Source organism: Lygodium microphyllum, chromosome 29 (assembly GCF_053477565.2).
Source record: "Lygodium microphyllum isolate KBCC chromosome 29, Lygodium_microphyllum_v1.1.10, whole genome shotgun sequence".
Lineage (NCBI taxonomy): Eukaryota > Viridiplantae > Streptophyta > Polypodiopsida > Schizaeales > Lygodiaceae > Lygodium > Lygodium microphyllum.
Genome location: NC_141163.1, coordinates 41210174 through 41223310, shown reverse-complemented (window position 1 = coordinate 41223310; position 13137 = coordinate 41210174). Strand labels below are relative to the sequence as shown.

Here is a 13137-nt window from a genome sequence, read left to right as displayed (position 1 = left end):
CTTGCTGCCCACACTCTAGACGCGGAGGACATCGCAGTCCAAGCTGGCCATTCCTGTCTATAACAGTCTAGCGCCTCTTTCCAACCTACCACACACTGTTCAACGCTAATTTCAGCATGCTAACTGTTGTTGCTGGTTCTCCCTGCGTTTTTAGTCTCTCTCCTGCAACCTGCGCTTGTTGTTCTCTCTCTCTCTTGCAACTTGCGTTTTTAGCCTTTCTCCTCACCTATGTTTTTAGTCTTCCTCTCTCCTCACCTACGTTTTTAGTCTTTCTCACTTCTGCACTACCATCTGCATCAGATTCAAGCTTCCTTGGTTGTGTTTGCTAGTGTTCGACATTCAGAGGCTACCTTGCTCCAATTCAAAATGCATTCAGAGTACGACACACTCTCTAGCTCATTACCCCTACCCTAATCCTTGAGATACAGGAGTTCGAGGTATAGTATTCATTCACTACATAGTGTGTTTGTTGCATGAGCATTGTATATTCAATAGTCATATCATTTCATTCATTCTCTGTGTTCATTGTCTCTAAGTTACCCTAACCCTAATTGTGTTCTTCTATCAATCTGTGCTTTGTTGTACGGTGTTATTTGTGTTTTTGTGCTAGGGTATTTCTTTACATGGCATCAAAGTCGAGTTCTCTTAGAGAAACTTAGGCCATGATCTAAAAGCTCTATACAAGAAATAGGAACAACAAAAGGGCAAATCACTTCGAACACTACTTCCACACCACTTCTCACATCCAAGCTAAATCCATCAAGAAAAGAATTCGAGCGGGCGTCACAGCTTGCTTCACAAGCTCCCAACATGGCCGGATATACATTGGGATATACAATGGACTGCTATGGAGTTCCACGACTGTACGAGATCACTGCAACTGAGTACGATCTCATTTTGATGCATAGAGCCTAGTAGTAGACAGAAGGTAAGTCTGAATTTCACCCTTTAGATTCGGTGCACCGATCTACTGACCATGCAGAAAAGCCACAATCTCCACTTAGGACTGGCCATCTGCAAGTGGAAATTGCAATAGAGTACACTTCATTGCCTTCATACCTATTCTCTCTAGTGCCAGGTATGTCTACAATTTCAAATTCCAGTAATGATGGTTCCCCTTCTCCTATTGTATGGATGATTTTCATAATCAAGGATGTATGTAAAATAATTTCCGGTTTATGAGTAATGAGGAAGACAAATATTTCTTTATGAACTCAAGACCAGGTAAGCAGTTGAAACAAGAAATTGTGAATTCTCCTTCCTCTTATTTTCCTTCAAACAATTTTGTTTTCAAAGGTCAAAATAAAGTAGATGCATCTTCATCATCATTATTTCAATTTGATGCATTTAATGGACAAAAGGAACCCACATTATTTCCCATATCTACATCCATCACAAATCCATTAAAACTCCCTTCCATCCCACCCTCTTATTCTGCTGCCACATCCTTTTAACCTCCAATAAGTGCACCACATGTTGCATCTCATGTAGGATCACATGTGTTTTCATTCACCACACCGGGGGGTTCTTCAAACTTAGGCACAACCATTAGGGTCTCATCTCTTCTTCAACTATTGGTATTCCACCTTTTCCTCACACTCTTTCAATATCATTGCAACCTAGGTATTCCGACATTTGGATAGGGCTTACATATCCCAGTGCCTCCACCTCAACCGGCACTGTATGGAAACATTCATATTCCAGTGCCTTCACATTAATCGACACTCGTACACTCACAACCTATTTTTGCCTACCCACCTTCTCTCTCTTTCTTATCAGACATCTCCACCACTACTACCACTACTATCTTATCCTCCACATCCACTTACCCCACATTCTCGAAATCTCATGGTTCTATCTCATCTTCCGCCAAGCATGCATTCAATGGCAAGACTCGTTTTAACAGGTTGAACTTGATGAGAGACTTGACTCATAGAATCTATGGGATCTTGTCCAAGGGTTGGAACCCTGACCCAATCCTGCACTTGTTCCATACGAGGTTGACCACTCATGGAAGGCTAGGAATGCCTCCGCTATTGTCAAGCTAATGCAGGGCTTATTGCCTGAGTTTCATTCTCAACTTCGACATTTTCACTTAGCATCAAAGTGATGGACACGCTTGACTAACCACTATGCAGCTCGAGATAGAACCTGTCGAATAAATCTTGACCATGAGGTTCAAAATTTCGAAATCTTTGACTAGGATGACTTGAAAGCCAAGTTGGCTGAGTATCGGCATCTCCTTGCCGAATTCTCCACTACATGAACTCCTAAGTCCTCTAACAATCAAGTCACATTGTTTCTTAACAAGCTACCGTATAAATACTTCAATTTTGTGCAACAAATGGTTTCTCTACTCGATTTACCCACATTCTATGAATTTAAATGTCAGCCATTACGTTATGCACAGCTGTTCAATCAGTTTCATATGAATAATCCCTTAAAGGGGGCTCTTGTTGCTCATTCTCAGAAGGGGCAGCAAGGTAAGGGTAAACCAAATCAAAATCAAAACCAAGCAAAGGAATCACAAGAAAACTCCCAGTCTCAACTCAAACCCGGATAGCAAAATGTACCTAAGAAGAATAGGTATTGTCAACATTGTCAAAAGGCTGGCCATTTTGACGAGGAGTGTCGATCAAAGGCAAGAGGCACAACATCAAAACCCAAGTCACAGACCCCTGCTCCTTAGTCGAGCAACCCCTCTCAGGGGAGACACGGTGATGGCAAGGGACAGTGGAAAGGTCAGACCCACACTGCCACCGGTCAGTCATCTCAATCGACAACATTCTCAACTCAAGAGGGCTTGTCTAATTGGTCTATTGAGGCCCACATCATCTCCGTAGAGACATCCAATGCAAATCTCGTCAACATCTATGAGTTGCGTCCCAATGAGGTTACTGCAAAGGCCCACTCATCACAACCGAGCACATCAACACCTGTTTGGATTGTGGACAGTGGAGCTACACATCACATGACTTCTATAGAGGACATCTTCTGTACCCGAGCCCCCGCAGCCGAACAAGTCCGCGTAGGAAACAACTCCTCTACCAAGATCTAGACTCAAGGTTGCGTCAGTTTTGCCACTAACAAGGGTCCGGATTTGGCTTCGCTGGACAATGTATACCATGTCCCTCAGCTTGGGATGAACTTGTTATCTATTCAATAGCTTTGCCAATTGGAGCGAGCAGTTTTCTTTACAACGACCACAATCGAGGTCCTTAACTCTCAAACTCATTTAGTGATTGCTCGGGGTGAGCTACAGCCTAATGGCCTATACTACATGACCCGTTTTCTTACTGAGCTAATAGCGGCGAGGGCTCCGTGTTCCATAGCTTTCAAGCATTAGCCACATCTCGAGAGCCTGCATACAATGGGCGTCTTTGGCATTTCCGCCTAGGGCATCTTGACTATGACTCTCTTTATGAGTTGTCTTGCCATGAGATGGTTGAGGGCCTTCCTCGCTTGATGCTAACTCAAGATGTCTATAGAACATGTCAACTCAAGAAGCAACATCATAACCCATTTCCTCCGCAGTCTACACATAGAGGTGAGATGCCTCTTAGATTGATTCACATTGATCTTTGTGGGCCCATATCCATTGCTTCCTTGAACGGTGCATTGTACTTCTTTTTGACAGTGAATGATCATTCGAGATGCATATGGGTGTACTTCCTCAAGCATAAGTCCGATGCTTTTCTATATTTCTCTACTTGGATGCTGTTGGTTCATAACCAGACAAGTCGTCGTGTTGGTTGCATGAGGAGTGATAGCAGTGGTGAGTTCATCTGCCATGGGTTTTTCGAGTTTCTACAAGAGCATGGCATCTCTTGCCAGGTCACCTCTACCAACTCCCCCTCTCAAAATGGAGTCGTAGAGCGTGGGAACCGAATAGTCATGGAAATGGCACGCTCTATGTTATTTGCAAAGAGCTCCCTGAGTGCCTTTGGGTTGAGGCTAACACTGCAATGTACATCGTCAGCCAGTGTGTGGTTACCACTCTTCCTCAAAAGATCTCGTATGAGGCATTCTTTGGCTCTCGGCCTGTCATATCCCACCTTAGAGACACACATACCTATAGGTCTGTTGTTATAGGGAAACTTCTTTGGTTAATTCACACTAGGCCAAGCTAGCTTACTCAGTCAGTATTTCACAGCACCCTGGATGTCACATTGAATTACATGTCTTTGTGTGTTGCATTATTTATGGTATACTTATTCTTATGGCCTCACTTATGCTTCTAGTTTATGTTTGTAGGGGTACACTGATTCTGATTGGACAAGAGATCCTGGCACCCAGTGTTCCCATGGCGCCTACCTCTTTACCTTGGGCACGTCTCCCATTTCTTGGTCCAACCATAAGCAAGAGACGGTGGCGGCTTCCACGGCCGAACCTAGTATAGGGCTCTCTTTGATGGCGCTACTAAGGCCATCTACCTGAGGAGCTTACTGCCGGCGCTTCACTTTCCTTGTGACTCTCCCATCATTGTCTATTGCGACAACCAAAGTGCCATTGCCCTTGCAAGCAATCTGATCATCACACCACCAACGCAGCATGTGGGAGTCCCCTTTCACTTTTCAAGAGAGCAAGTTGAGCTAGACACTATCCGCCTAGAGTTTGTGCCTTTATCAAATAATTTTGCAGACATTTTGACCAAAGCAATCAACTGGTCGGTTCTTTAGTATCTTTTACCTAGGACCAGCTTGGGTACACCCTCCCCTACTTCTTCAAATTGACAGGGAGAGAGTGCTTCCCTCTTGCTTTCCCTTCCAGTTTGAGAGGGGGCGACTATTTCTCTTGATAGTGACAATGATGATGCTTATAGTTTTTTAGACATTCATTCATTCATTTATTCTTTTGTATTATACTTATGGACATTTGTAACTTCATCCGCATTGTCAAGATGACATGATTGTAAAAGGGCACTTGGACAAGTGAACAATTCCCCTGCGAGAGCACTGTCCAAGTGGCACCATTGCATTGCATTTTGCATAAGCATGACATCTTGCATCCCCCTTTGCATTACCACATGCATTAACATTCTATTTATATAAACATGTATTTGTGCGTATTTATCCATTTTCAGCCTTTTGGAATGGTCGACTCTGAATCCACCATATTCGTGGCATTGCATATGGCAATCTCCAAGGCTTTTGGAATGGTCGACTCTGAATCCACCATATTCGTGGCATTGCATATGGCAATCTCCAAGGCGGTTCCCCTAACTTGCATGCTTGTCTTGCTTGTTTCATATCTTTGCTATATTTATGTTACCCATACCTTAGCCATTTTCCTTCTTATCAACACCCAGTACTGATAGGGATAGTATGCTTGTTTTGTGAAGGTCTTGGGTCTAATTATCCCTTATCACTCCCCTATTTGGACACAGATACTCAATAGAACAAAAACTGATTTGAAAACCTCACTTAATGTTAAATCTATCAAAACTACAAAGCCCTCCACAAAAAAAAGTCCATAGCTAATTCCATCCGCCTTCGCAGGACTTGGTAGGCCACTGGGCAATCAACGTGCACCCTTTGTCCGATGCCCTAGCCTCTCAAGTAATCAGTTGGGCTCCCTTGATAAGATAACCATCGCCTCTATAGTCTTAGTAGACCACTAGGCATCCAACGTGCACCCTTTGTTCAATGCTCTGGCTGCTTTGGGATGGGACGTCTTAGGGTAAAAGATAAAGAAAAAAAAAGGGGCTTAACTAGCCTATTTCTCGTAGCACCATTGTTGGACCTGAGAGGGGATGTTAAGCTAAAAATGCATTAGCTTCACTTCAACAATCCCAAAACATGCTTAATTAATAAAGAAACCTTGTTTATTTAAAAAGAAATGCATTCCTAGATAGTGTTTGTATCCTATAAGCACAAACCCACTTAGGAGAGCCCAAACTTTCTATAAATAGGTATGTTGCCTTCCATTCAGTCTCAATCTCGTTTTTGCAAACTTGAGGTATTTCAACTTGCTGCCCACACCCCGAACACAAAGGACATCGTGATCCAAGCTGGCCATTGCTATCTACAATAGTCTGCCACCTATTTCTAGCCTACCACACACTGTTCGGAGATAATTTCAGCATGTTGACTGCTGCTGCTAGTTTTCCTTCGTTTTTAGTCTCTCCCTCTCCTCACCTGCGTTTTTAGTCTTTCTCTCTCCTCACCTACGTTTTTTAGTCTTTTGCTCTCTTAAGAGCACTATCATCTACATCGGATTCAGCCTTCCTTGGCTACGTTTGCTGGTGTTCGACATCCGAGGGCTGCCTTATTGCAATTTAGGATCCGTTCAGAGTACGACACACTCTCTAACTCATTACTCCTGCCCTGATCCTTGAGATACAGGAGTTCGAGGTACATTATTATAAACGCCCCGAACAACGTAGTATGCTTAACAATTATGATATTCACTTGTTTTCGAGATTTAATATTAAAGAGAATGAACACTTAAAGCTGAAAATGAAAATTACTCACAAAATTACAGCCATGAAAATGTAAAAGTAATGGAGACAAGATTGAGGGTTGAAGATGGGCAACCCCTCCCTTCCCCCCCTCCCCGAAGGAATGTATTTCTGCTCAACCCAAGTTCCTTAGGGAAGAGCTCTATTACAATCAACCTGAGAGTGAGGAGAAGTAATTCTCACTCTCACAAGCTCATGCAAAGATGTACAAACACACATGCATTATCTAGTATGCAATGATAAGAACTGATTTCTTTACAGTATGAGAAAAGAAAGAGGGGAAATCAGCCTTTCTCCATCGTTGATCAACAGTACATGGATAGGGCTTGCTTCTTGTTGCTAAAATGGAAGAAAGAGCTCGAGAAGGAGGTACTGTAATGAATTTATAGGCTTGTTGTCCTGTAAAACAGCAGTGATAGAAGAGGGAATATGGAGGAATTTGATAATGGAGAAGTGGGAGATGATGATGGGGATGGATGGGGCCAGTTTTTGGCTATCTGTGGGTGTTGTACATGAGTTTACCGCAAAGAAAAAGATGCTGAATGAAGAAAAACGAGCTCTTATTTATAGGAGAGAAAAGAGCTAGTACAAAAGGGGAAAGTGGAGTAGCACAAGACAAGTGTCCAGCCACATGTCATGAGATGTGACAAGTGGTGGGACACTTGGAAACTTGTGTGACAAGTGTCTTGACACTTGTCTCTTCTCTATAGCCTTCCTTTTTAGGTTGAATACTGTCAAGAATAGAAACAACCAAATTTAGTAAGCACAGTCAGAGTACAGAATTTACTATTTTTAGAATGACATCCCTATTTTTTAGGACTAGCATTTTTAAGCTAATTCAAGGCTCCTAAAAGTTAGGGACCTCCTAAAAATTAAGGGACCCCCCAATATGGGTGTCATATGAAAATTTTTTCCGTGTACATCGCAAAAACGGTATCAGAATCTTCATGTGACTTTCCTATGCAAAGAAATGTGCATTTCAAGCTTTCAGCCCACACATGCACATTATATAAGCATTTCATGATCATGCCATCTTGTTGATTGTAACTGTCTGTTCTGGCAGATCTAGCCCACACTTCAAGGCATCAATCCTTTTTGTGTGCGAGTCTAACCCTGATATGCGTGAGTTCTGGTCACAGGCGCCCAATTGGGCCATATAGGTGGAAGTGTGAACTATCTTTTCTCTAACCCACCGCATGGGTCCACCATAACCTGGGACCACTTATTAGTGGCCAGCTCCAATGCACTTTTCTTTATATCTAATTAGTGCAAAGGAAACAAATTTAATAAATCATTATATAGACAAATTAATGAAAAAGGATACAAATTCTATTTCTATAGATTTGTGACAATTATTCATTCACTACATAGTGTGTTTGCTGCATGAACATCATATATTCAATAGTCATATCATTTCATTCATTCTCTATGTTCATTGTCTCTAAGTTACTCTAACCCTAACTATGTTCTTCTATCAGTCTATGTTGTCATACTATGTTATTTGTGTTTCTGTATTAGGGTATTTCTTCACACATTTGTAGGGCTTGGTAGGCCACTAGGCAGCTAACGAGCACCCTTTGTCCGATGCCCTAGCTGATTTGGGATGGCACACCTTGGGCAAACCAGGTTGGCCTTCTCCTCACCTTGTTTTGGGCCTAAGAGAGGGTGTTGAGCTAAGAAATGCATTCCATATTGATTAGCCACTTAAACAGCCCCAAAACAAACTTACTTTAATGAAAAACCCTAAAAGGGAGAGCGGTTCAAGAGATTTCTACGAAACCCTGATTTGGGAGGGTCCATCCTCATCTATAAATAGACAGGCTACCCCCATTCAATCCTATCTCTTCCGTGCAAATTTCTCACCCTTGTGTGCAAATCTCAACCATTTGTCTCCTACCACATGGTGGTTCAGCCTTCGCGACTACTGCCATCACCTCGTTCTACTGCAGCATTCTACTACTGTGTTTTATTGCCGCGTTTTACTGCGGCCTTCTATTGTGGTGTTCTACTGTTGCGTTTTACTGTCACGTTTTACTGCGGCATTCTACTACTACATTTTGCTGCTTATATCATCATGCATCATCCTCTGCAATCGCCTCAATCTCCTCACACTCTGGTGATTAGCGTTTGATGTTTCTCTCACTCTATCACTCCAACTGGTGGTCACAACACTTGAGATCTATCTCCAGTGGACATCACTCTCCGACACATTGCTTTCCCCTTGGGCACACTATATACTCTTACATTCATTTACAACATTCATTCACTTTAGAGTTGTGTTCTTTCTATCCCTTCTCTTTGTGTTTGAGTTTTGAGTTTTGCGTTTAGCGTTTGGGTTTTGCTTTTTGTGTTTGTGTTTGTCTCATTGTGCTTCTATCGTGGTCATACACTCTGTGTTTCCTTGGTGCAAAACCTAGCAGTGCCTCCAACCTCTTCTTCACAAGGTCAACTCCCAAGAATACTCCTATTCCCTTTAGAGCCATGCGCTTCACAAGAAAATCCTTCCTAGTGGAAAGCACATAATGAGGGCTGGCTCTGTTGAGCTTTCCCCAATTCGAATATATTTATTTGGCTTCTTGCCTAACCTCCAAGCTGATGTATACATTGTTTCCTTGATACTCATCTTCACATATAACTCGGTAGTGTCTTCCTCCACCATGCCAGGAGCTTTTAGTCCCACCACTTGCACATACTTTTTTGCACTATTCTTCCTCCAAGGTATCATTTATGATGGTAGTGATTGGAGTAGGGGGCATTGTTTCCCTTTTTATACTACTTATATCCATTGTTTTTTTACTACTTATATCCATTTTTTAGCTTCTTCTACCTACTTTTGCATCTTCTTGAGTACTTTTACCCAAGAAGTCACCTCCTTTTTTGTTTCCTCCTCTTTCTCCTGCAAATGGTGAACTTCCTCTCTGATTTTGGTGAGTTTCTCAACGATTTGGGTGAATCTCGCCTTCCTCTAGCATCGGGCCTTCTTCTAACATGTTTCCAAGTCTGGGGATCACTTCAACTTGTGCTGCCACTTTGGCATGGAGCAACATGCACTCTGTTTCCGGCTTCTTAATTCACTCAGCAAGCTATCTATTTACTTACTCAAGGCACTGTCATTTTCCCTCTTCTGCTCAATTTCAACGTGTTTCATTCCTGCTGGACTAAGATAGCTCCTGTTTTACTGCTCTGTGTGTGCGCGTGCGCATGCCCACACATGTATGAGATTTTTATCAAGGATACAAGGAAAAGTCCTTCTACTAAGTTGTCACATATTTCCTAACACCTATATCCTTCCATAATAAATGCATATTCAACAAAAATATTAAAGTGTAACATCCTATTGAGTTGTCATGACTCATATCAGACATAGGACTATAGAACTTTCTTTGTCCCACAAGTTTTGTGACCTTTTGAAGATGTTAATACAAATTTTTTGGTTTGTTTGTCTGTCCCTCTTTGATTTCGATAAGATGAGAGTGTTCCATATGTGTGGCTCAAAAACTGTATTTGGAGTTTAACAATGATGACAACTATGTGTTATTGATGCAAAAACCAAGTCCTATTGATGCAAAGCAAATAAGGTTTTTCACCAGTCCTAACCTGAAATTCACAAATAACAACGAATACAAATGGCATCTGTAAGAGTTGCAGAGACACATCACACAACATTATTACCTCCTGGAGTTCATCCACCGCATCATCAATTCCAGCAATATCCGCAAAAAGGACACCAGTTGAGCCCTGAATAGAAAGCAATGAAAACATTCAATAGCAAAACACTTCCGATGAAGGAGATGCAGAGGTATGGACAGGTCAAATAACATTGAGAAATGGGTTACCTCTACCCTGGCCTGTGGTTTGGACTGCCCAAACTCAATAGCTTGCCAGAGATCCTGAAATTCCCAGAGCTTACAATTAAAAGAAGGCTTCTTTCCAAATGGTAGAAACAATTTAGATCATAAGTGGGAGCAAACCCATTTAGTGAAGTCTTTGGGCCTCCTTGTGAGAGTAAACTTTGCAAGCATTGCCATAAATCCACCAACAAATACAATTACTCCCAAAAGTCGGATATTTGAGAAAAGAAATCCTGAACCAACAAACTCGTATATGTTTGAAATGAGACGAGGCAGGCCACTCCTGCCAATATCACTGCCTGTTCGACCACCAAGAAGGAAGAACACCAATGCTTCCATAAATTTCCAAAGCAGTATTTTGAAAGGCCAAAGCAGTGGTGCAAGAAGAGGTGATATAACTGTAACCAGTAACACCGTTGCAACACTAACACTCATCAATAATACTGCAGCAGCAGCACCTCCAATGGTGTAAGCCATGGTAGCTATAAGCCCACTGGCAACAGCAAGCTCCAGCACCACTTTACCAGACATGGATGAGGCTACAGGATTTGGACTTGCTGGTGGTGACACCACATGGGGCTGCATATCATTTCAAAAGATGCCTTAGATGAGAAGGCTGCATCATATTCAAAATTTTTAAAACCAACTTGAGGGTGCTTACATAATAAAAACAAAACAATATTCAGTGAGGAAACAAATGGAAGGATGTAAAACTGAAGGAGACAGCTTTGAAATAAGGGAAAACAGGAAGACGAATCCGACTGTTGTGCAAGAGAAAGGACCAAGCCTTCAAAACAAAAAGCAACACAAATATAATGTCTTATCCTAAGATCTTCTGATGTGGGTGACACCAAGCACCACATGCTCTCTTGCGAATATCATGGCTGAAAAAAATTAGTGAGAATACTTACTTTGCACTTTTCTGCATCATTCTTTGGTCAATAACAGCTAAGCCAAGCATGAGAATTGAAATCCAAATATATGATCAAAAGTAAGCACCTACAGCAGGTATTAACAATGAAATTCTTTTGCAAATGCAGGAGACTGAAGTCTATAGAAGGACATGGAATTCAGACACACTTCTTTTTATATGAAGGACTGCTCTGTGAATGCATAGAAGCCTGTGTATGACAGCAACTCCTGTAACTTTACAGTCAAAAACAGTGTGAAAACAGATTAATCTGATGTTAATAAACATCCTATGCTCCAACAAGAGAGATCCCCATAACGATTGACTAAAGTAAGTGTACTTGTTGGTCTTTCAAACATCCGGAAAACGCTTCTGATAGTCAAAAAGCAATCCCAAGAGGTATTTCTGCACAGAAGGCCTAAAGAACATATAGTGACTAATAAAAAAATCAGCAAAGATACTCAAAAAACTCTTAGCGACTGTGTAAAAACACAACAAATTTACTATGTCAATAAACGATCAAAGAGGGATTGTTGCCAAAAGGAAGCCATTGGTATCAACAGAAACATCACCAAAAAGCGATGATTGCAGGTTTTCCAAGTAGTCCCTATTTTCCACTAGTGCAACCAAGCAAAAGACTGAGTGTACTTGAGGACCAAAAGAAAAATGTAACCATATAACAAGAAATGTTTCCAGCAACATTGTCAGGGATGATAATTAATCAAGAAGAGTACAAGCATAAGGACAATGTCAAATGTAATACACCCTTTTCGCCCAGATTTCGTATTTATTTTCAAACAGCTATCCAGTCTGACTGGCAGTTGTTGGCCCAACCTCATTTATTTCTTCCAGGTAAATTTTGAACAACAAAACTTCAATGTTCCCTTCAACTCAGTCCTCGTCTGTCTCTCAGCCACACACCCAACTCAAATTCTCAGCACAAATGTACCTCCACATGTGGGCAGCTAGTAATAATTGGTATAAGGGCAGTTCTAAGCATCAGATCGAGTGGGATTCTCTTGCATCCCAGCCTGTATACCAATATAAGGGCAAGCTGCTGCAGCAACAAACTGGACAGCAGCCAGCATCAAGCAATTACAGATGCGTTCACCACCTTGAAACCTCTAAATTGTTGTGTTTCACTTCGTCTCCAATACCTACTGGATGCTCCCCACAAGAGTGGCTCATGTGCTATCTTCTGGAGCTGATCTGTTGCCATCTTGATTCAGCTGGCAGTTGCCCAACCTGTGTTTTCAGCCTGGGGACCTGTTCTTCATCATTTCCACTGCTGCATTTGCTGGTTTACTCCTCCCTGGACTGGCACAGCAGATAATCTTCAATATTATTGTCTTTCCAGCTCCTACTGCCACCCAAGCATAGTATCCCAAAACGCCATTTCGGCAGCTCCGAAACAGACTGGCCATTTCAGACTGGAATCGAAATGGCAGACCACCGTTTCGCAATCCTGCGGCCCGTTTCGGTGCTGGTTATCCAATGCACGGATTTGTCATTTGGGTCTGGTCAGCGCTCACGAATCACTCCAGTTCGCGACAGTCTCCAGCTCCCGCCGCCGCCGCCGCCGCCTCCTCCTCCTCCTCCTCCTCCTCCTCCTCCTCCTCCTCCTCCTCCTCCTCCTCCTCCTCCTCCTCCTCCTCTTCTTCTTCTTCTTCTTCTTCCCATAATCCATTACTTTCTTCTTCCTCTTCCTCTTCCTCTTCTTCTTCCCATAATCCATTACCTAAAGGCTAATCATCATATCATGGCACCGGATCCATATTGGAGGCACATCACTCCAATCAAGGGATACGAGGGCTCCGGCGGATCGAAGAAGTGGCAGTGCAACTATTGTTGATTGAAGAAATCGGGGAGTGTAACACGCGTGAAAGATCACTCGGCATGCGTTCCCAACAAAGACA

At 42.3% G+C, this 13137-nt stretch overlaps 1 protein-coding gene across 3 annotated transcripts in view; it reads right to left on the bottom strand.

The window, feature by feature from the left end:
• Positions 1 to 13137, bottom strand: part of FTSHI1 (FtsH extracellular protease family) — an 81168-nt gene that overhangs the window by 41769 nt on the left and 26262 nt on the right. For all 3 annotated transcript variants that reach the window (XR_015689525.1, XM_087671848.1, XM_087671847.1), the window contains exons 4-6: positions 10432 to 10890; positions 10297 to 10350; positions 10133 to 10198 (exon numbers count right to left, since the gene is read on the bottom strand). Coding sequence is in view for 2 of the 3 variants with exons in the window: in XM_087671848.1 (XP_087527974.1) it covers positions 10133 to 10198; positions 10297 to 10350; positions 10432 to 10890 (579 nt within the window). In the remaining variant the exon portion in view is untranslated. The remainder of the gene's footprint in view (positions 1 to 10132; positions 10199 to 10296; positions 10351 to 10431; positions 10891 to 13137) is intronic.